The sequence below is a fragment of the Chelonia mydas genome, chromosome 6 (genome assembly GCF_015237465.2).
Source record: "Chelonia mydas isolate rCheMyd1 chromosome 6, rCheMyd1.pri.v2, whole genome shotgun sequence".
NCBI classification, from domain to species: domain Eukaryota; kingdom Metazoa; phylum Chordata; order Testudines; family Cheloniidae; genus Chelonia; species Chelonia mydas.
Genome location: NC_051246.2, coordinates 125,170,103 through 125,194,655, shown reverse-complemented (window position 1 = coordinate 125,194,655; position 24,553 = coordinate 125,170,103). Strand labels below are relative to the sequence as shown.

The following is a 24,553-nucleotide window of genomic DNA, read 5'->3' as shown; positions in this document are numbered from 1 at the left end:
TAGTGATGGGAGCTTGTTTCAGGTGGCCTGGGAGGAGCCTAGGGCTACAATTAGCTTCCTTCGCTTGGTGCTGCCAGCTGCTGAAGAAGCAACAAGAGAGATCTCCTAAGCTGCCTGCAAAGTATGCATCACAGAGTCCACTAGTGGCTAGGAGAACTGCAGGCAGCCCTGTAAGGCAGCAACAATACTTTAAGTCCCAATTCCTCACCTCAGACAGCTTCCCAAAACTCAGGCTCCAAACAATGCAGGCCGCTCTCACCCCCAGGTTCCCCTAGATGCTAGATATTTTCCCCCAGTCCCAGCACATCCTAGCTAAACCCGTTCCAGGGCTCCCCAAAGACTCCCCAACTTCTGATGTTCCCAAACTCTGCTTCCCTTCTCACCAGAGCCCAACTCTCTCTGCTGCCCATTCTGCCTCCCTGTGTCACCAGTTACGTATAGAGCACAGCTTGTGAGCCAAGGCAGGCAAGGCTGGCATATCATTCAGAAAACAAAAGCAGCAGACAACTCTAAAAGATTTCATTAAACTTATGGTTGCACAGCTCAGAACAGTTATTCTGTATAAGGATCAAAAGTTGTCTATGTCCAAGATAGAGAAAGCGAGAGAGGGGGAGGAGTGAGTGAGTGAGCGAGCGTGTGTGTGTGTGAGAGAGAGAGAGGGGGGTTTGGGATTTGTGAGGAATCTGGTTAACTATAGGAATACAAAAAATGTGAGGAAAACAGCAAAATTTCAAAAAGGGTGTACTTTTAAATGTCTGCTCTGCAAAAGACAGTAAATATTTCATTTGACACAGAAATTCAGTTGTCCTATAAAAAGTTATTGTGCCAAGTCTGGAGTCTAAATTCAGTCATTAAAGTGTGAAATAAAGACATTTTTGGTCCTGTTTAAATACAAACTTTAACTATGGAGTCACCAACCACCACCTCCATAACACAAGACTAGGGTGGGGAGCAAAAAGTGAATTTCAGCTAGTGCTGTCTCATGAAGCACTAATTCATTTTAAACTGTGCTGTATTACCCTATATTTTACACCTGTCAGATATGTGTTTCATGATGGAATTAATTTGTACATACCCAGTAACGCTACTCTTTGCAACAAAGGAATGTGTGTGGTAAAACTGAATTCACATGATGGTGTGGGTGTTCATGAGGGAATACATTGTTAATGGAAGCCAAGATGCAACTATTCCATGCATAAATCTTTACAAGAAATTCTTCAGTTCTTCACTAAGTACTCTGATCAGATTACACTCCTTCCATAGCTTCTTTAAAGCTGTCATCAGAACAAGTGACTCCAAATTTTACATTACAGATTAAATGATGACAAACACCTGCTTTCAATTTTTAAGGACCCCAAACTTTTCAACTGTAATTTTCCTGCCCACAAATCTTCAAAACCTAAATTTTAAAATAAAAAGTTTAATTTTAACATTTTCAATTCCCCACCCCACCCCGACAGAATTTCTCTTGGTGGTGCTTTGCTGCTGCAGGCTGTAACATTCAACCGCAGTACCCAGGCTATTGACAGGGACAGTCTCCCCCTCACAGACAATCTTAGTCAAGAGGTGAGACTAGTTTTGAACTGCCAAAATTTGATTTTAAAACGTTGTTAAGGTGGCTTAATTTTGAAGGAAGCCAACCTTATTTCAGGTTCCATGTATGGAAAGGGCATGAACACATGTGAGAGTGTAACATTAAGTACAGACCCAAATATGCTTTTTTGATAGAGTAGGATTTTTGACCATGATTAGAGTAATTGCATTCTGCCTTCCTAAAGTCCCAACCAAGTTTCAAATGGAAGCAGTATTCTTCCTTTCTTCCTCTAAACTGCCGTGCAAGACAGCTCTACCCATACTACCCGAAGCTGTAATCTTTTCAGATTTCACAAGGTAAAATAAGGTCAGTACTTCAGTGAAAGACCTGGAAGGAAAATCGAGATAGTACAGGAAATCAGTCAGTAAGTGGCAGTTTTCCTTCCATGTCTGTAATGACTTTATCCTACCACTGTACTAGGGAACACTAACTTTCAGATGAGAAACAACCAACCTTGTGACCATTTAGGATCACTGAATATTCCATGGGACTTCTCACAAGAGTGGGAATGTTTGGTAAAGCTGATATGAACAGTTTTTCATTAACATTTGTGTTTAATTTTCTTCACCAATACTACAGTAATGGGTGTATTAAAAAGGTTTAGAAATGGACTTTAGTCCTGGTCAAATTCTAGTATGTATTATGATGTTCTACTGACCTAAAATCTCCCTGCATTTTCAGTTGTACACCATAGTCTTCATTTCCTGCCTTTAAACTAGAGTGTAATAAATGCTGGATATTGCTAATCAGTTGTCATGTTCTGCTCACAAAGAGACTGCATTTCAGTAGCGAGTGGAGGAACTATATATCAGGGTTAAGCAATTATACTGGGTCAATTAGAGGACCAAAAGGAGGTAAGGTTGGGAAAATATTACACGACTTTTTTGGGGGGCAGGCTCGAATGGTCTTGGGGGGGTTGTGACTATGTCTTAGAGCTATGCCCCTGGCTTTGAATGCCAGAGTTCCTGGATTCAAATCCGAGGGATGCTTTGGCAGCTGGGATACATCTAATTCTCCTTTAATTGTGGTTTGTGTTATGCAGTAGATCAGATTAGATGATCAAAACGTACCTGTCTTGCCTCAAAAAAAAAAAATCTATGAAAAGTCTAGAAATCAGTTTGTAAATTGCACTTAAAAATTAGGATAGGCACAAAAAATTAAATACAAAAAGTTATTACAGTTTCTACCAATGTATGGTGAAATCCCCAAACTTCCATTTCAGCCTCATAATTGTTTCAAGTGAAGTCTTCATCTTAATTTTTTGTGAATGTTTAAGCAAAATCAATACAGCCATTTTGAGGTATTTAAGTGTGAAAGACACACACTTTCCCCTGATGTTTCAACTGAAATTTTTGCCAAAGCATAAATAAAGCCCAGCAGACACCTAAAAACCACACTTCAAACAAAGTATACTTCATAGTCCTCACTACAGAACACTGCTGTTTTAAGAAAAATCAGTTCTTTCAACAGCCTAACCTGTGCACTCTATAGAACGTATTTGATGCGTCTCCTCCTAACTCCCTAAATTAAAGATGTGCTGTGATATTTGTTCCTTCTCTTCCCTTATACCTTTTAAAAAAAAGGATGGGGGTGTGTGGGGAAATTAATGGTATTTTAATGCCAGGTTTTGAATTTAAGTGCTTGAGATATCAAGCACTTAAAACCTAGAAAATCCTAAAAATTAAGGATGTGATTTTTAAAAGCATTTAAGTAACTTAGAAGAAAAGCCCAATTGTGCTCCTCAGTCACCTAGACACTTTTGAAAATTCCAACCTACAATTTCTATTATATTATCTGGATATGATGCATGTACTGTACCTACATTTTGGCTCTGATTTCCTTGGAAAATTAAAGCCTTAACATGTTATTTAGGATCTAAGTTACACTATAAAAATGAGCTAATTTTGTGGCAGAAATCTTCATTTCTGGAACTTCTTGACTTTGATGTGTTTATTTCTCAGTCTTAACACTGAATCAATGCTCTTTTTCTTTCACATTTAATGTTTTACTCCTTTGCTTGCCATTGGTGAAGTTTTACTAATTTTGTTGCTTTGCTTTACTTTGTGTCCACAAAAATTTGATTCATAGGGAGGTATTTCCCTTGACTTCTTGACTGCTCCAATTTTTTACACATATAATCTATAGTTTGCAATGACTCAGGTGTGAAGATATCAATATGTTTGGCTGGTTATTCATTTGGATGGTGTGTATATATAAGATCTTTAAAAATAAATTTCAATGCCAGAGATGACAAGTGGAAGAAAAAGGTGACAAACCAGAAAATATTTTGTTCTAATTATTCACATAAATTTTACTAGTCTTAGAAAAAAGCAGTTTAAGCATGAGAAATTAAACTGCACAAAAAATTACTCGATTTCATTCTTTCATAGATAGCAGACTTTTTTCTGGAAGGAGTTGTAAGAACGCTCTCACTGCAGGGAGTATGTTCATTTTAATGTAACAGTAAGACCTCTATTTGATATACAGTTTTAAAATCATTATGCAAAGATCAATTTTTAAATCATACAGTCATAAACCAAAACCGAAGAGATGTGGCTGACTATTTAGGCAGGCATTCCTAGCAATCAGGACTGAATACACCCGACACCATAGAATTTAAAACAATAAAAAGCAAAATAAAGCTATGAAACATCAAATTAGTGGTAGAATGATGATCAATAGTTATTAGGAATAAAGGACTGTGGATACCACTCTGAATGGCTCATAAGTCCTTTTGAATTTTGAAGGGGGGTGTGTGTGTGTGTGTGTGTAACAGCCATTTCATGGTATAGGAACTCTACACTACAGTTTAGGACAGGAACTGAATACTGCATCCAGTTAAAACTCGACAAGTTCTGTCAAAACAGCAATTCCTCTTCACTTCTCTCCTTCGCGCTGCTACCTGCACCTTGTGATCTGCACACTACAATCACACTGATTAAAATACTATCAAATTTTTAAATATTGACAGATACACATTGACTCAGAAAGTGAGGTTCAAATAATGCCTCACTCATTCCACTTAATCAGAACTGTAAATTGCTGCACTAAAATGTACAGAGACAAATTATTAAAAAATTATGCTTGAACAAAAAGCAACGAGGAAACCTGTGTAAAGCATATCAATAAAAGCTACTATTCAATATGGTATCAGAGTAGCAGCCGTGTTAGTCTGTATTCGCAAAAAGAAAAGGAATACTTGTGGCAACTTAGAGACTAACCAATTTATTTGAGCATAAGCTTTCGTGAGCTACAGCGCAAGCTCCAGCCCGAGTGGCAACTTCAAAGCACTGTCTACACAGCTATTTTTAGCGTGGTAGTGGGAGCCCAAGTCTGTTGGCCTAGGCTGGCAGTCTCACTGCCGTGGGCTGTGTAGACATACTGTTAGAGCCCCCGGCACTCATCACTTGAAAAATTCCCACTTGCTACTTGTAAATGGTGTTTTTTCAAGCCCTGCTAGCAAAAGTTATGCAGCTTCTTTCTTCAAACAAAGTGATCTTGATAATCACAAACAAGTAAACTGTGACAAGATGGCAGATGTTTGTATAGTGGGTCCTGCGGTTTTCTTGGGGGGGGGGGGGGGGAGCTAAGACGCCACCCTTTGCCCCTGGGCGCTGAAGGCCCTGCTAGTGGCCCGGGAAGGTGGCAGAGGAGGGAAGCAGGGGAGTGGTCTGGGTTTGCTCCTTTCTCTGAGTCCCAGCCCCTCTCAACCCCTGCGGGTTTCTTACCCTCTTCCCCCTTGGGTGGGGTTACCCTCAGTCCTTAGACACTGGGGCAGGGCAGGGTCTCCCCTACTTTGGTTCTCTGGTCTTTCAGCTCTCATAACACACCTCCAAGCTCCAGTCCTCTCTCCTTCCTGAAGCAGGGGGTTTTATTAGGCTCCTGACTGGGCCTTAATTGACTACAGGTGCTCCAATTAACCTGTAGCAACCTTCCCTAGTCTTCAGGGAACCACGCCTTAATTAGCCTGGGGCTTATATATTTCCCCTCGACCACTCTACCACTGCTCCCTGGCCCTCCTGTATCACAAAACAAACTAAAAATCAATTTGAACCACTGGAAAGTACATGTGCTGTAGCCCTTTATCCTTCCCTACTCCATCTCCTTCCTGAAGTCTGTTACCCTCTTTCATAGTATCGTGTCTAAAATTATGTCTTCTGCACACTAAAAAAAGTGTGATCTGTAAAATTCACCTTCAGTGCAGTTTCACTGGTGGTAGCAAGAGTGTGATTATTGTAAGTTATCAGGGACAGAATTTAGGTGTTTTTTGCCACTGTGTTAACCCGAGTCCCCAAAACATTAGGGCTTTAACTATGACTGCCACTAGAGGTGCTACACTACTTGATAACAGTGGCGAACTGCTGGCCCTATTCTTGTTTAGTGTGTTAATTTTTTAGGATAGGGAACTTGCCATTCTATTTGTGCTACTTCTCCAACAAACCTAGCCAAGAGTGCACCTTCTTCAAGGGAGAACTCAGAGGATAGGAAGTTTTATTATGAGAATAGCTGATTACAAAAAAACAGAGTAAACCATCCAAGACAGATAGAGACAACTTTTTTTCTACATAATGTTTGAAAGGAAAGGTCTGTGCAACAAAAGCCAACCACTTGGAGTAAGTTCAATACTTGATATCATCTGGGCAACATCTTGGATTCCTTTTACAACTTAGTACTATACAGATTTCTACCTATTCATCAAAAAAATGATTTCAGAATGCAGTAGGTTACTACTATGAAAATGAATGGAAGCATATTTAATCCCATTACATTGACCTTTCTATGTTTTAATGGAAAGGTGCGCAAACTGCTCTGTTCTATTGTGAGGAACAACGTAACCTAAAGAAGGAGGCTTAAGGGTAAAATTCTAGCCCCACTGAAGTCAATGGCAATCTCTCATTTACTTAATATGGTCAGGATTTCATCCAGCGTCCCAATTTAGGGGAGTAATTTCATTTATAAAGTGGTGAGGAAACTTCCCCTGCTCTACTCCCAAACAAATATTTCCAAACTATTTATTGAGGGATTTGCAAAAATTATAGGGGCAGGGATATTCTTGGTGGCTAAAAACATTAAATGCAATCTGCTAAACAGGGTGGATAAAAAAAATCAATATTTTTTTTTTAAAAAAATCTGATTTTATTTAAATTAGATTTTTTGATAAATTGCTTTTTGAGGAAAAAACCTACCTAAAGATTGTTTTAATTAAGATATCTTTGAGCTATAATGTATCTCACCATGGAATAGGGATTATAAATTCTAATTCTACAGTATGAAACAATATATTCATGTAATGTTTAAGAAAAGTTTTGTAAAGGAGTTCCAACAGTTCATGGATTAGGGACCCAATCTGATGGGGTTCCAGTATAGATTATTTACATTAATCTTTCTATCTACCCAATGGGACTCAGTGCTCAGTCTAGACGATACCATCAGAGATGCTTAGTTTTGCAGTTCTCAGAGTGTGGATTTGTGTCTCCAGAGACAACATGCTTGTTAACAGCAAAAACGTAAGACAGACAGGTGAGAAATAACAGACCTCAACCCTATTGTCCCTCTGCAAAATCTGTGTACACGGAGTCAATCCCTTACCTCTCTCTAAAAGTGCAAAGTTTCAAAAAGTTCAGTGAATAGAAGATGGTTGCAGGCGGAATAGATCTGGACAAGGAGAAGAAGTTTGGAGATAAATGTGAGAAGGGAGGGACAGGCAGTAGAAACAAATGTGAAACTGTTTGAGCAGCACGTTCCAGAAGTCTTGAGGTCTTTCTGAGCGTAGCCTTCATTGATTTGAGATCTACCATACCATTCTCTCCCTAGAAGGGATAGCCTATAATGGCAGCAGGCTGTAAAAGAGACTCAATTTGGGAATAAGAACCATTCAAGAAATATATATCTGCTGACGATGTTTTAAAGAAAGTCACACCAGTGAACTGGTAGAAGTCACTTAAGCACTTGGATAGAGACTGTTGAAGTGAATCTCACTTTTAACAGCAGTAGCTTCTTCTGCCGATGTAGAAAGAATATTTTCTTCCTTTGGACAAATTCATTCCAAATTGAGAAATCATTTGGGACCTGAAAAAGCAGGAAAGCTTGTTTTTCTTTTCCAGATTATGAACAAACAGGAAAATGAAGGTGAAGACGACTGCTTCAGTTAGCTGCAGAAGACAATATTATAAGTTTCTCATGTTGACCTGGCTGACATAGTCGATTTAATTTTTGTTTTTTTAAATATTTCATTTAACTATTTTAGTTAAAAACAATGTAAACAAAAACAAACCTGATTTTAAAAAACTTCAGTGTTTAACTAAATTCAAAAATTCATATGCTTGTTTTGTTAAATTATTATATGTTTGCTGTTGAAGAAAAAAATCCAGAATACATAACATTGTTGTTTTAGTTAAATAAAACAATTTAAATGTCTGTCTGGGGATGTTCTCCTCCTAATACAGCCTGACAAGAAAATCCTCTGAATATTAATGATTAACCTGTTGAATTGGAGATAATCATTGGGAGGTGAACTTCATAAATATCTGCTTCAATTACCGTTGGTAAATGAAATAACCAAACCATCATTCATTTTGTGATATAGCTGTAAAACTAATCTGAAAAGTTTTCAAAATAAATCACTTTAAAAATGTATAGTGTGCACCTTCTAAAAATGAAACCTACATCTATCTCTGAGTTGTGAAGAATATGTATTAAGGTTCTAACAACCAACAAAAATGCACTTTTATGTAGAAATCTATGATTACATCGAGTCTTCCTGACTAGTGATTTAAATCATGATTGAAATCAATTTGATTTCAATCAAATCCACCCTGCTGCTAAAGAGATTCTCTTCTCTTTCCAGATTTAGGCCCTGATTCCACAAACAGTTACACATACAAGTAAAAAGAAAAAGGAGTACTTGTGGCACCTTAGAGACTAACAAATTTATTTGAGCATAAGCCTTTGTGAGCTACAGTCACTTCATCGGATGCATTCAGTTACCCATTCAACTCAATTCTACTGTCACCCAAGTGGACTAACTGGGGAAAGAAACCAGGATTCCACTCCCTCTGTGAAAAGGAAATGTGAAGTTGCCTTATGTAAACTAGCCACTTCGGGTATTCTGCAACAACTTGTAAACACATTTCTATGAAGCACATTTAATCAGTTTATAACATTGACCGTGGGCTCCAAAACAATAAAAGACTTTCACTCTTCAGATCTAATTCAAGTATCACACATAATGCACACCAAACAAAAGGAAAGACGCCTCCAAACTCACACTCAGGTTACTACTATATATCACCACAAAATAAAGATTCTGATCCCACTGACTGGAAGAAAAAACTCACTTAATTTCATACAATCAGGAATCATTCAGCAGACCAGCAACTGTTTGAGGTGAATCCTTTTGTTAATCACTCTTTTTTCAAGCCATTAGTAAAATAAAAGATTCTGTTTCCACAGATCTTCCATTAACAATCATGTCAGTTCCTTAACCAGGTAAAGAGACGTCTAATACATATGGACTACTGCATTCAAATATAAAACAGGGCTACAGTTCCAGCTTTTAAGAAATTATAGTTAAAAATACAGCCCCATCAATTAAAAGTAATGAGTTTGCATCAGACTTCAGATTACCATAACTTAATCAGATATGTAAAAAGCCTGAAATCCATTTTACATTGGTGTAATATGAAGGTATAGGAAACCAGCTCCTTTGGACTTTGCATCTGTAATCCAACGATACTTTGCCTGGCAGAGTGGCTCTCGTTTTTAAACTAAACAGAGCAAATTGACAGGAGACTTTCCAGCATCTATGGACAGCAATGCCACACTCAAAACTTTGGTTTCCAAAAACATACAAATTAAGTATGTCGCAGGCAAGAGAGGTAGGGGAACAAATATTTTTCTTATCAGCAGATCCATTTGAGTCTTGTTAAACAATATTAGGAGATAAATTTCAGTACAGGTTTGTGAATATTCTTCTGTCTGAGCCTGATTTTTTTTAGCAAATAGCACTGTACCGGAAATTAATTATAATTAATTAAGAACCTTATGACACTTCACATTTTAGTGCCCAACCCAACGAAGCTTGGTAAAATTTAACTGAGGTCATGTAGGGGCAATTTTGCCAGCCTATCAAGTAAGAAGTCTCCACTTACAGGGCTCTAAAGTATCTGTTAAACAGAACTACAATTCAGACTCTGAAGAGCATACCTTACATACCTTACACACACACATTCTGAATAATAGTAGGCACGGCATTGGATGTATGAATGACAATGGTCAAAGAGTTCTTGAGCTCTGTGCCAGTCAAGGCCTATCGGTGACTAACACCTTCTTTGCTGGTAACATCAGAAGAACATCATTGTGGAGACACCCAAGGTTCAAGCACTGGTATCAGCTGAACTTGGTATTGACAAGACATACATATTTGAAAGATCTTGCATACATGATCCTTCCAAAGCGTAGTGCCCATCTTTAAAAAAGGGAAGGAGGAGGATCCGGGGAACTACAGGCCAGTCAGCCTCACCTCAGTCCCCAGAAAAATCATGGAGCAGGTCCTCAAGGAATCAATTCTGAAGCACTTAGAGGAGAGGAAAGTGATCAGGAACAGTCAGCATGGATTCACCAAAGGAAAGTCATGCCTGACTAATCTAAGTGCTTTCTATGACGAGATAACTGGCTCTGTGGATGAGGGGGAAAGCAGTGGACGTGTTATTCCTTGACTTTAGCAAAGCTTTTGACAAAGTGTCCCACAGTATTCTTGCCAGCAAGTTAAAGAAGTATGGGCTGGATGAATGGACTATAAGGTGGATACAAAGCTGGCTAGATTGTCGGGCTCAATGGGTAGTGATGAATGGCTCCATGTCTAGTTGGTAGCCGGTATCAAGTGGAGTGCCCCAAGGGTCGGTCCTGGAGCTGGTTTTGTTCAATATGTTCATTAATGCACCCTCAGCAAGTTTACAGATGACACTAAACTGGGAGGAGTGGTAGATACGCTGGAGGGCAGGGACAGGATATAGAGGGACCTAGACAAATTAGAGGATTGGGCCAAAAGAAATCTGATGAGGTTCAACAAGGACAAGTGCAGAGTCCTGCACTTAGGATGGAAGAATCCCATGCATTGCTACAGACTAGGGATTGAATGGCTAGGCAGCAGTTCTGCAGAAAAGGACCTAGGGTTACGGTGGACGAGAAGCTGGATATAAGTCAACAGTGTGCCCTTGTTGTCAAGAAGGCCAACGGCATTTTGGGCTGTATAAGTAGGAGCACTGCCAGCAGATCGAGGGACATGATCGTTCCCCTCTATTCGACATTGGTGAGGCCTCATCTGGAGTACTGTGTCCAGTTTTGGGCCCCACACTACAAGAAGGAACTGGAAAAACTGGAAAGCATCCAGCGGACGGCAACAAAAATGATGAGAGGACTGGAACACATGACTTATGAGGAGAGGCTGAGGGAACTGGGATTGTTTAGTCTGCAGAAGAGAAGAGTGAGGGGGGATTTGATAGCTGCTTTCAACTTCCTGAAAGGGGGTTCCAAAGAGGATGGAGCTCGGCTGTTCTCCATGGTGGCAGATGACAGAACAAGGAGTAATGGTCTCAAGTTGCAGTGGGGGAGATTTAGGTTGGATATTAGGAAAAACTTTTTCACTAGGAGTGTGGTGAAGCACTGGAATGCGTTACCTAGGGAGGTGGTGGAATCTCCTTCCTTCGAGATTTTTAAGGTCAGGCTTGATAAAGCCCTGGCTGGGATGATTTAGTTGGGGATTGGTCCTGCTTTGAGCAGGGGGTTGGACTAAATGACCTCCTGAGGTCCCTTCCAACCCTGATATTCTATGATTCTATGAAAACGCAGACTGTAACACAGACCACTCATTTGCTAAAAAGTGAAATTTCAAGCTAAGAAGATCGACCATAATAAAACTGCACACAACCTTGTATTCACTTGAGCCAAATCAATGATCCTGTCAAGAAACGGCTTTTTAATGAAGTACCAACAAAGACAGCTGGAACGAATGAAACTGCTTCAGATGCATGGGAAGTCCTGGAGACAAGTACATACAATGCAGCAATCAAGAGTTTTGGAAAGAGTACTAAGAAAAATGTCGACTGGTTTGTAGACCATTCTGAGATACTGCTGCCACTCATTGAGAGGAAAAGATCTGCCCTGATCACCTATAAGTCTACTCCTACTACTGATTCACTCAGCAACCTAAGAGAAGCTTGTAAGGCAGTTCAAATAGCTTCCAGGAGGTGTGCTCAAGAATTTTGGCTGTGACAGTATCCAAAGGTGGCTGATGCAAGTGACAGATGGTTGTATGAGGGCATCAGAAAGGCCATTTTGCTGATAAAGTACAAGACAGCTCCACTGAAAGATCTGGATGGCAATATCGTAACTGATAAAAGGAAGCAACTTGCGAGATAGATTGAGCACTATGGAACGATATACTCAAGGGAGTCTGTATTAGACTGTGTGTTAGACGAATTGCCTGGGTTTGAAGTTATAACTCCACTGGATGCCAAAGCTACACTAGAGGAACTTGAACAAAGCATCAAAAAGATTCCAAACAGCAAAGTTTCAGGATCTGACTGTTCACCTGCTGAAATCTACAAATGTGCAAACAAAGACTTGCTGCAAAGATTGCACGAGGTATTGCTACTCAGTTGGAAGGAAGAAACTGTTCCCCAAGTTTTTAAGAATAGTCATTTTATCCAACTCTATACAAACAAAGGAGACAGAAGTGACTGTAATAACCACAGAGGTATATCTCTTCTTAACATTGTGGGGAAAAATCTTAAGCTGTATTCTTTTACCTAGACTTCAAACTTTAGCTGAGAGAATATATCCTGAGAGCCAGTGTGGCTTCCGCTCAGGAAGGTCCACAACAGACATGGTCTCCTCTGAAAGACAACTTCTGGAAAAGTGCGGAGAAAAGCATATTCCATGGTACATGGCTTTTATAGATTTAACAAAAGCCTTTGACACGGTTAGTTGGTCAAGGCTTTACATTGTTCTGAAGAAGCTTGGTTGTCCACCTACATTGCTAAACCTTGTGAAATCCTTACACAATGGCATGAAGGCAACTGTAACGTATGAAAACCAGGAGTCAGACTCATTTAACATTAACAATGGAGTGAAGCAGGGTTGTGTACTGGCTCCTATATTGTTTAATATTTACTTCTTATTCCTGCTTGAACATGTGTTCCATGTTGCTCGAGAGGGTGTCTATCTTAGCACTAGACATGATGGAGGTTTGTTTAAAATTGCAAGGTTCAGATCTAAGACGAAGGTGAAGGAGATCATCATAAGGGACCTGTTGTTTGAAGACGATGCAGCCCTTTTGGCTCACAGTACTGATGGCTTACAACATCTTAATACCAAGTTCTCCGATTCACGCAAAATCTTTGGACTAGCAATAAGCTTGAAGACTGTTACCATGCACCCAGGCTCTTCAGAACCAGTTCCAGATATCCACTTTAGATGGTATTTGTCTGGATGTTATTGACCAATTTTGCTACCTTGGCTCTACTGTTACCAGCAATGGAGATCTTGATGCTGAGCTCACTAGTAGAATCAGCAAAGCAGCCGGGAACTTTGGTCATTTGCAAGACAGAGCCTAGAACAATAACAAATTGTCAACTAAAGTGAAAATCCATATCTAAGAGACGTGTGTCTTATCCACTCTTCTATATTGCTCAGAAACATGGATGACTTATGCCAAACATACCAAAAGACTAAATAGCTTTCATATCAGATGCTTGCGTAAAATTCTTCGAATAAGATGGCAAGACAGGGTGACAAAAGTGGAAGTGTTAAAATCTGCTGATGTGTCATTCATGGGAACTTTGACTAGTAAGAAAAAAAAAAACTCAGGTGGCTTGGCCATCTCAAGTGAACGCAGGATTACAGGATCCTGAAGAGTGTGCTCTACTCTGAAGCACGTGAAGGGTCTAGAAAGAGAGGCAGACTACTGCACAGATTTCGGGATGCTTGTCAAGATGATTTAGTATCCTTTGGAATCTCTGTGGATGATTGGGAAAGGAGTGCAGAATGCTGCTCTGGTTCGTGGAGTCAACTTGTAGATGGATTGAGGCATTGCAAGGTGAACTGAATCAAGCTTTGTGATGACCAGCATCAGAGGAGGAAAGAATCTGCTGCTTGGATTCATAGCACTGGTAGTGAGTGGGTGTGCCCTACCTGTGGATAGGGCTGTCACTCGCATATCAGACTCAGCAGTCCTCAAAGAACTCATCAGCGCATACACCATGCTCTGAAAAGAGCGATGGTTCCATTGAATCCAGACTTGGAAGAGCATAAAAACACGCCTTACACACACACGGTCTGAATAATAGTAGACAATTTAGTACTTAGAAGTGAGACAACTACATAAATTACGATCACCACCAGCATTCTATGGATAGAATAAACATCTCTCCTACATTTGCACAGTTTAAATCACTATACTATCAAGCAATTAGGCAATTAGCAAATATCTGTTTAGAGCACTCATCTCCACTAGCAGAGGTTGGAAAACTTTCATCCCTCATAGTAAGTCCAGTCTTACTTCTTTGTAATACTTAAAGCCTGTTTATTTGACAATTGCTGCACCTGGATAACTGCACCAAAATATTAATACTGTGCAGAATGGTCTCTCTTGAATATTCAGGTTTCTCCTTCTTTTACAAGGTCTCCAAATAGCAACGTCTCCCAAAGCTGATGTTTTGGAGTCAAGAAAATTTGAGTACGAGTTTTCAAAGGCCTTAATTAGAATCATAGAATAACAGAGTTGGAAGGGACCTCTGGAGGCCATCTAGTCCAACCCCCTGCCCAGAGCAGGACCAATCCCAACTAAATCATCCCAGCCAGGGCTTTGTCAAGCCTGACCTTAAAAACTTCTAAGGAAGGGGATTCCACCACCTCCCTAGGTAATGCATTCCAGTGTTTCACCACCCTCCTAGTGAAAAAGTTTTTCCTAATATCCAACCTAAATCTCCCCCACTGCAACTTGAGACCAATACTCCTTGTCCTGTCTTCTGCTATCACTGAGAATAATCTAGATCCATCCTCTTTGGATCCACCTTTCAGGTAGTTAAAAGCAGCTATCAAATCCCCCCTCATTCTTCTCTTCCGTAGACTAAACAATCCCAGTTTCCTCAGCCTCTCCTCATAAGTCATGTGTTCCAGACCCCTAATCATTTTTGTTGCCCTTCGCTGGACTCTCTCCAATTTATCCACATCCTTCTTGTAGTGTGGGGCCCAAAACTGGACAAAGTACTCCACATGAGACCTCACCAATATCGAATAGAGGGGAACGATCACGTCCCTCGATCTGCTGGCAATGCCCCTACTTATACACCCCAAAATGCCATTGGCCTTCTTGGCAACAAGGGCACGCTCTTGACTCTGCGGAAAAGGACCTAGGGGTGACAGTGGACGAGAAGCTGGATATGAGTCAGCAGTGTGCCCTTGTTGCCAAGAAGGCCAATGGCATTTTGGGATGTATAAGTAGGGGCATAGCAAGCAGATCAAGGGACGTGATCGTTCCCCTCTATTCGACACTGGTGAGGCCTCATCTGGAGTACTGTGTCCAGTTTTGGGCCCCACACTACAAGAAGGATGTGGATAAACTGGAGAAAGTCCAGCGAAGGGCAACAAAAATGATTAGGGGTCTAGAGCACATGACTTATGAGGAGAGGCTGAGGGAGCTGGGATTGTTTAGTCTGCAGAAGAGAAGAATGAGGGGGGATTTGATAGCTGCTTTCAACTACCTGAAAGAGGGTTCCAAAGAGGATGGCTCTAGACTGTTCTCAATGGTAGCAGATGACAGAACGAGGAGTAATGGTCTCAAGTTGCAATGGGGGAGGTTTAGATTGGATATTAGGAAAAACTTTTTCACTAAGAGGGTGGTGAAACACTGGAATGCGTTACCTAGGGAGGTGGTAGAATCTCCTTCCTTAGAGGTTTTTAAGGTCAGGCTTGACAAAGCCCTGGCTGGGATGATTTAACTGGGAATTGGTCCTGCTTCGAGCAGGGGGTTGGACTAGATGACCTTCTGGGGTCCCTTCCAACCCTGATATTCTATGATTCTATGACTCATATCCAGCTTCTCGTCCACTGTCACCCCTAGGTCCTTCTCTGCAGAACTGCTGCCTAGCCATTCGGTCCCTAGTCTGTAGCAGTGCATTGGATTCTTCCGTCTTAAGCGCAGGACTCTGCACTTGTCCTTGTTGAACCTCATCAGATTTCTTTTGGCCCAATCCTCTAATTTGTCTAGGTCCCTCTGTATCCTATCCCTACACTCCAGCGTATCTACCACTCCTCCCAGTTTAGTATCATCCGCAAACTTGCTGAGGGTACAATCCACACCATCCTCCAGATCATTAATGAACATATTGAACAAAACCGGCCCCAGGACCGACCCTTGGGGCACTCCGCTAGATACCGGCTGCCAACTAGACATGGAGCCATTGATCACTACCCGTTGAGCCCGACAATCTAGCCAACTTTCTACCCACCTTGTAGTGCATCCATCCAGCCCACACTTCTTTAACTTGCTGACAAGAATACTGTGGGAGACCATGTCAAAAGCTTTGCTAAAGTTGAGGAATAACACGTCCACTGCTTTCTCTTCATCCACAGAACCAGTTATCTCATCATAGAAGGCAATTAGATTAGTCAGGCATGACTTTCCCTTGGTGAATCCATGCTGACTGTTCCTGATCACTTTCCTCTCGTCTAAGTGCTTCAGAATTGATTCCTTGAGGACATGCTCCATGATTTTTCCGGGGACTGAGGTGAGGCTGACCGGCCTGTAGTTCCCAGGATCCTCCTTCTTCCCTTTTTTAAAGATTGGCACTACATTAGCCTTTTTCCAGTCTTCCAGGACTTCCCCCGATCGCCACGAGTTTTCAAAGATAATGGCCAATGGCTCTGCAATCACATCCGCTAATTCCTTTAGCACTCTCGGATGCAACGCATCCGGCCCCATGGACTTGTGCATGTCCAGTTTTTCTAAATAGTCCCGAACCACTTCTTCCTTCACAGAGGGCTGGCCACCTCCTCCCCATGCTGTGCTGCCCCGTGCAGTAGTCTGGGAGCTGACCTTGTTCGTGAAGACAGAGGCAACAAAAGCACTGAGTACATTAGCTTTTTCCACATCCTCTGTCACTAGGTTGCCTCCCTCATTCAGTAAGGGGCCCACACTTTCCTTGACTTTCTTCTTATTGCCAACGTACCTGAAGAAACCCTTCTTGTTACTCTTAACATCCCTCGCTAGCTGCAACTCCAGGTGTGATTTAGCCTTCCTGATTTCATTCCTACATGCCCGAGCAATATTTATATACTCATCCCTGGTCATTTGTCCGATCTTCCACTTCTTGTAAGCCTCTTTTTTGTGTTTAAGATCAGCAAGGATTTCACTGTTAAGCCAAGCTGGTCGCCTGCCATATTTACTATTCTTTCTACACATCGGGATGGTTTGTCCCGGTAACTGCAATAAGGATTCTTTAAAATACAGCCAGCTCTCCTGGACTCCTTTCCCCCTCATGTTATTCTCCCAGGGGATCTTGCCCATCAGTTCCCTGAGAGAGTCAAAGTCTGCTTTTCTGAAGTCCAGGGTCCGTATTCTGCTGCTTTCCTTTCTTTCTTGTGTCAGGATCCTGAACTCGACCATCTCATGGTCACTGCCTCCCAGGTTTCCATCCACTTTTGCTTCCCCTACTAATTCTTCCTGGTTTGTGAGTAGCAGGTCAAGAAGAGCTCTGCCCCTAGTTGGTTCCTCCAGCACTTGCACCAGGAAATTGTCCCCTACACTTTCCAAAAACTTCCTGGATTGTCTGTGCACCGCTGTATTGCTCTCCCAGCAGATATCAGGATGATTGAAGTCTCCCATGAGAACCAGGGCCTGCGATCTGGTAGCTTCTGCGAGTTGCCGGAAGAAAGCCTCGTCCACCTCATCCCCCTGGTCCGGTGGTCTATAGCAGACTCCCACCATGACATCACCCTTGTTGCTCACGCTTCTAAACTTAATTCAGAGACTCTCAGGTTTTTCTGCAGTTTCATACTTGAGCTCTGAGCAGTCATACTGCTCCCTTACATACAGTGCAACTCCCCCACCTCTTCTGGCCTCCCTGTCCTTCCTGAACAGTTTATACCCATCCATGACAGTACTCCAATCATGCGAGTTATCCCACCAAGTCTCTGTTATTCCAATCACATCATAATTCCCTGACTTTACCAGGACCTACAGTTCTCCCTGCTTGTTTGAAGATGCGGAACATAATCTTTAACCTAGATTTTTCCCCCAATTGTTTGTTCAGGCATTTGAGGTAAAAAATATATTAACAAAATAAAAAAATGGATTTTAATGCGTCAAGAAAGTTTCCTTCTTAATTCCACAAGCGTCTCCTTGGTATTTGTGATGACATAGTCCTTTTAGCTCTGCAATTGTCCATACAATCTTCCAGGAAAGACAGGGTAGATGAGACCTGAATTACTAGTACAAAAAGAGAAGCTTAAAAATAGGTTCTCTGTCTCCAAAAAAAATGAAGAAAAAAAAACGTTTCAGGCTCTTGCCATACATTGCACATCAGCAAAAAAAGGAGGAACAATGCCAAAGGGTTTCTTCTTTGTGGGTCAACTTTAAGGGAAGTGGAAGTATTACATCTCTCTTAAAATATAAGCAGTATTCTCGTGCTCAGGTAGGTAATGTCCAAAGGGATGGGGGTGGAGGGGGCACAAGAACATTTTGTTTTTATCCTGACAACAAAATTCTTGGCTCAAGTTATAAATTTCTACTAATAGATGTCAGTTTACATGATGGACAACCCTGACATGCAGTTAGAATTCAAAATAAAGAACATTCTGAGAACTAGAGTTATCAGCAGCAGCAGGATTGATTTATGAGAACAGATTAAAAAAACTAAATATGTGTAACTTGGTGAAGTGACTACCAAAGGGGAACACAAAGACAAAATGCCAATCTACAAATATTTGATGGGTGTGAACACCAAGTGGGATGAAATTAAAAATAGGAAAATTAGGCTATCAGGACAAACCTTCCTGTCACCACTATGATTAGGCTGTAGAACAGACTGACTTGCAAAGGAAGGGGAAGAAACCATATTGCTTGGGATTTTGAAAACTAAACCGAGCAAAACTATAGAAAAATGTATTGTAGGAAGAGTCTTGCATTGGCAAGGGGATGGATTGGATGATCTAACAGAGTCACAGAACTGAGATGGAAGAGACCTATGAATTATTGCTACGTGTAATCAAATATTCATTGCCATATTAATGGAAGAGACCAAATGAAACTTCAAGTTACATATTTATCTAGAGGCCTCCTCCAATAACTTTACTGATTTGCATGGTACCCTTGCTAGTTTGCAATATTCATTAAATAAATCTCCACTCACTGGGTAAAGATATTCTCAATAATTAATCTCTTCAAGCTGTAACACAATCTGGTGGTTCTGATGTTATAATTGACTCCTCAGATGAATCTAGGATATCTGAAGACTTCTAGTGAGGAAATATTGTAGCAAGCAAAAGGTTTTAATCTAGTCCTTCCTGTCACTTGGGCAATGAATTTCATTGATTAGTTAATGAATTGTCAGTGTTCATCACTATCAGGCCTGATCTACACTACAGAGTTAGGTTGAGGTAAGGCAGTTTAGGTAGAGGTAATTATATCAGTGTCTACATTACAGCCTTGTTCCAGCCGATGTAAGCATCTTACTACAGCGGCATAATTCCACCTCCATGAGAGGCGTAGGACTTATATTGGTGTATTTAGGGCAATGCAGTGTCTGTGTAGACACTGCTTAACTTACATTAGCTGTTTGCTGTCATTCTTGTCAATTTCACAGCTACTGCTGGAGCTGTGAAATTGACAAGAAAAGCTGGTAGGTTTCCTGCTGTGAACCTTCTGCTGGGCTCACAGCTGGTGCTGTCACCCAGAGGCAGATGGGGGGGCTCCAGCTCTGAGCCCAGCTACTATCCAGGCTCTCAGCTCCCCTTTGGGAGCCCAGCTGCCCCGAACCCCAAGCTCTCAGCTCCCCGCCGGAGCCAGGCAGCAGAAACAGAGCAGTAGGCATCAGGGCAGCACACAGCCAAGTGATGCAGGCCTGCTGGGGCTGGACAGGCTGCCTCACTTGGTAGGGACAATTAAGGACTCAGAAGTAGGAGGAAGATGAGAGCCCATACTAGGGCAAAGAGAGGATGAAATGTGAGAGTAAAGAGGGGGAGCCAGAGTAACAGATGATCAGAGAGAGGTCCCTGAAACACCAGAGGCTCTGTTTATCCATAATCCAACCCTGATAAGGTCAAGCATTGTTGTTTCAGTTAGTTTTCTGTGGACAGAAAAGCATCCATCATCCTTAATCTTCTCAGTACCATGAGTTTATTTTCTCTCTTATACAGTGCTGCTTTAGATGCTGGCATCTAGGAATCTCTCCTTTCAAACCTTAGAAATCCCTCTCTCTGAGCAACATATTATTTAAAACTTCTGTTACTCAGACTTAATGAGACTGAATCAGATTTCAAAAATGGACAAGGCACAGGATCAAGAAATTAAAGCTTTCCACTGCTGGTCTGCATGGTCTCCTGCCCCACCTCACAGGTGTGTTCACTTACTCCTGTTCTGCCCCCAGCACCGTTGCTAGAGGGAAGAGAGCAGCTTTGCCCATTCCCAGGGTGACTTGCATAGTCTCCTCTCTGCTACCAGGGGCCAACTGTGTCCATTATCCACTCTCCCATGGCACAAGTGCCAAGGTTGTGGTAGGTGGGGAGAGCTGAGAAGAGAAACCCTTCTCTGCCTGTTGCAGGGCAAAGGGGAACAGAGAATACAAGGGATCTTCATGGTCTTCTCCTCATCACCTGGTACCTCTCTCTCAGAGTCTGTCTACACAGCATTTTGGAGTGAGCCTCCAATCCGGGGTCAACAGACCTGGCAATAGCAGGACTCGTGCTTGCACTCTAAAAAAACAGCTGTATAGACTGCACTTAAGTTGCGGCTCGGGATGGAGTTTGGGCTTTGAGGCTTAGGGAGCTGTCTATACTGCTATTATCAGAACACAAGTGCAAGCCCCACTAGCCCCAAAACTATCAACACAGACTAGGAGGCTCGTTCCAAAATGCGTAGTAGACATCCTCAAAGGCCCAGAACATAGCGGAAGGGAAAGGATGCATCTCCCAGTTCCCAAATAAACTACACTTGCTCCCCACTCTTTTGCCCATTTCACCACGGCTCAGGATGTATGGAGACCAAGAGCAGTGCCCCCTATGTTGTGCTTCTTCCACTACAGCTCTGTGTCTGTGTGGGGGATGATCTGAAAGAGCAGATAAACCCTACTCCACAAGTGCCCTTCACAGCCCATACCCCCCATGATGTACGGGGAGAACAGAAATCAAGTGATTCCCCCAGTCTCCAAGGGATCTGCACTGCCTCTCCAACCTGTGCCATTCCCACCATAATTCAGGGGGTGGGAGACCCTGGGGGAGAAGACATGAGTCTCAAGTCTCCTTCCTGAGTCTGTTCTGTCCAGGATGTGTGTGTGTGGGAGTGACCCCAAGTACACACACGAGCCTGACAGCCTCCCTCCCACACGTTCCCACCCAGGTGCGGCCTGAGGGGAGCGAGGGGAACCAGGTGCCTGCTGCTTCCCAGGAGCTCTCCAGAGTAGGTGTTGGCCATCTGAGTAGGGAGTGATGGGGACAAGGTGGAGGCAGATGCCTGTCCATTCTCAGAGGCTCTCCAGGGCATGTGCCCACCCCGGGCAGGGACTGAGGGGAGCAGGAGCTGAGGAGCGTGCAAGGGCCTGCTCCTACATAGGGGCTCTCTGGGGCTGGTGCCCTACCTGGGTCTGAGGTGGGCAGGCCCTGAGGGAGATAGGTGGGGGGGGTAGGTGCCCAGCCCCGGGCGGGGCCTGAGGGGGACAAGGGGGGAAGGGGCAGGTGCCCGGCCCCCACCCCCCAGGCAGGCCCTGAAGGAGACAGGTGGGGGGAGCAGGTGCCCAGCCATGGGCGGGGCCTGAGGGGGACAGGTCGGGGGGGGGGGGGAGGCAGGGGCCCGGGCGGGGCCTGAGGGGGACAGGTCGGGGGAGGGGGAGAGGGAGGCAGGGGCCCGGGCGGGGGGGAGAGGGAGGCAGGTGCCCGGGCGGGGCCTGAGGGGGACAGGTCGGGGGGAGAGGGAGAGGGAGGCAGGTGCCCGGGCGGGGCCTGAGGGGGACAGGTCGGGGGGGGGGCGAGGGGGACAGGTGCCCGGGCGGGGCCTGAGGGGGACAGGTCGGGGGGGGGGGGGAGAGGGGGACAGGTGCCCGGGCGGGGCCTGAGGGGGGACAGGTCGGGGGGGGGGGGGAGAGGGGGACAGGTGCCCGGGCGGGGCCTGAGGGGGACAGGTCGGGGGGGGGGGAGAGGGGGACAGGTGCCCGGGCGGGGCCTGAGGGGGACAGGTCGGGGGGGGGGGGAAGAGGGAGAGGGAGGCAGGTGCCCGGGCGGGGCCTGAGGGGGACAGGTCGGGGGGGGGGGACAGGTGTCCGGGCGGGGCCCGCGGGAGTCAGGGGGAGGGGCAGGGGCCCGCACTCACGCTGCCAGTAGACCGGGTAGCACTCGGCGCTGCTCACATCCACCTCGTAGAGACCGCCGCGCACGCAGACCGGCGGCCCGGGGCCGGGGCCGGGGCCGGCGGCGGCCCCCAGGGCGCGGTAGGCCAGCTCGAGGCGCAGCGAGTCGTAGCCGATGAAGGGCTTCCAGCTCTTCCTGTCCTCGCGGTAGAGCCAGCGCACCTCCTCGGGACCCAGCTCCCGCACCACCTCGTAGCGGGCCCGCCCGCCGCCCGCCGAGCGCGGCCGCTTCCGCTCGGGCAGCGCGCTGGCCGCCAGGGAGAAGCCGCTGCCGCCGCTCTCGCTGCTGGCCAGCCCGGCGCCCTCGCTGCCCTCGCCGCCCGTGGAGTAGCGCAGCGACGTGCCGGACTCGGCCGAGTCGAAGTCGTAGCCGCCGCCGCCGCCGGCCTCGTCGCTCAGGCTGGGCTCGCGGCGGCGGGCGGCGGCGGGCTCGCCCTCGGAGGAGGAGGACGAGAGCGCCGGGCGCAGCGGCGGGAGGTGCTCCGGGCCCCGCGCCCCGTCCTCGCCCCCGGAGCCCCGGGCCGAGTGCTCGTAGCAGCAGCCGTAGCCGGCGTCGCTGCCCAGCTGCCAGGGGCCGTGCGGCGGGCCGGGCTCGGGGGACTCCATGCCGCGCACGGGGCCGCTGCCTCCGCCCGCGCCCCCCCGGCCCCCGCTCACACCCGGCCCCGGCTGCCGCAGCCGGCTCCAGCCCAGCGGGGCGGCGCGGCGGCAGCGTCACGCACGCGGGGGTGGCGCAGCCCTGCCCTCTGCCTGGGGGGGGGGCGGAGGGACCGACCATGTGACCCCCCCCCCGTGTCTAGTGACTAACTGGTGGGAGAGAGACCGGCCACGTGACACCCCCATTCCTTGCTGACTAACGGGGGGGAACGGCCATGTGACACCCCCCCCATTCGTTGCTGACTAACGGGGGGGGAACGGCCATGTGACCCCCCCCCCCACTGACTAACGGGGGGGGAACGGCCATGTGACTCTTCCCCCAGTCCCTCCTGACTAACGGGCGGGAGAGCGACCGGCCATGTGACCCGCCCACTGACTGACGGGGGTGGGGGACCGGCCACGTGACACCCCCTCAGTCCGTACTGACTAACGGGGGGGGGGTGGGAACCAGCCATGTGACCCCCCCAGTCCCTCCTGACTAACGGGGTGGGGAACTGGCCACCATGTGACACCCCCCCAAGCACCTACTGCCTAGCCGGGGGGGCGGGGGGGGGAGACTGGCCATGTGACACCCCCCTCTAGTCCCTACTGACTGATAGGTGGAGGGAACCAGCCATGTGACCCCCCCCCCCCAGTCCCTACTGACTAAAAGGATGGGGAACTGGCCACCATGTGACACCCCCCCCCAAGCACCTACTGCCTAATAGGCGGGGGAGGGGACCGGGCTGGTGACCCTCCCAGCTGCTTACTGCCTAATGGGCAGTGGCGGGTGGACGGTGGCGGGTGGACGGCCCTGTAGTACCTAACGGGAGGGGACAGGCCATGTGAGCCCCACAGCCAGCTACTGTCCAATGGGGGTGGGGGGAGACGGGCCATGTCCACCTACTGCCTAACAGAGGGGGCACCAGTCATGTATGTGTCCCACACACCCATGCCTCCATCCACCTTATTCCTAATTGTGGTGCGGGGGTGGGGAGGAAGTACTGGCCATAAACCCTATTGCCTAACAGGGGAACCAGGTACCAGCCATGTGTGTGACCGTCCTACTGCCTAACCTGGGACAGGGATTACCAGCGATGGGTATGACCCCCTCCCATCCACCCCTGCTCCCTCTTTGGGTAGTGAATATCAGGCATGTGTGCAATCTCCCTCATCTTACTGCTTAGTGGGGTGGGGTGGGAGGTGCGGCGAGTACCAGCCATGTGTATGACTTCCCCCATAATACAGGGGAACAGGTAACAGCTATTTGTCTGACACCCCCAATATTGCTGTTTAACTGGGAGTGGTGGGCATGGTACCAGCTTGGCTGGGTACACGTCTATCAGGGGAGGTGGGTTTTCACTTGGCACAGTGTGAATCAAAGAGAATCCAGTAACCATAAGCTTGGCAGAATTCAATTTTTATTTATTTTTGCAATTTTGATGGATAGTATCACTTGTCTATTATTAAGCATTTTAATATATTTTTTAATTTATTTAATTGTTCACAGTTGCAGGACATAATGGGCAGATCAGGCAATTATTTAATGACAATAAATTTTGGGATTTAAAAAGTTAGTTTTATATCCATTAAAACACAAATTGTTCATATGTATGTCAAAATATACAGAGTAAATATCCTTTAATTAAACTCTAATAAGTTCTCAAGCAGCATATTTCTTACCTTACCTATCTGTAAATTTTCA

At 45.2% G+C, this 24,553-nt stretch overlaps 1 protein-coding gene across 4 annotated transcripts in view; it reads right to left on the bottom strand.

Moving 5' to 3' along the window:
• DDHD1 (DDHD domain containing 1) overlaps positions 1-22,913 on the bottom strand; it is a 115,076-nt gene extending 92,163 nt beyond the window's left edge. The window contains exon 1 of one of the 4 annotated variants that reach the window (XM_037901284.2): positions 22,176-22,913. In XM_037901284.2, coding sequence (XP_037757212.1) covers positions 22,176-22,818 — 643 coding nt within the window. In that variant the 5' untranslated portion in view covers positions 22,819-22,913. The remainder of the gene's footprint in view (positions 1-22,175) is intronic. The other 3 variants (XM_037901283.2, XM_037901281.2, XM_037901282.2) reach the window with 3 other exon arrangements.
• Between the last annotated feature and the right edge of the window lie 1,640 nt (positions 22,914-24,553).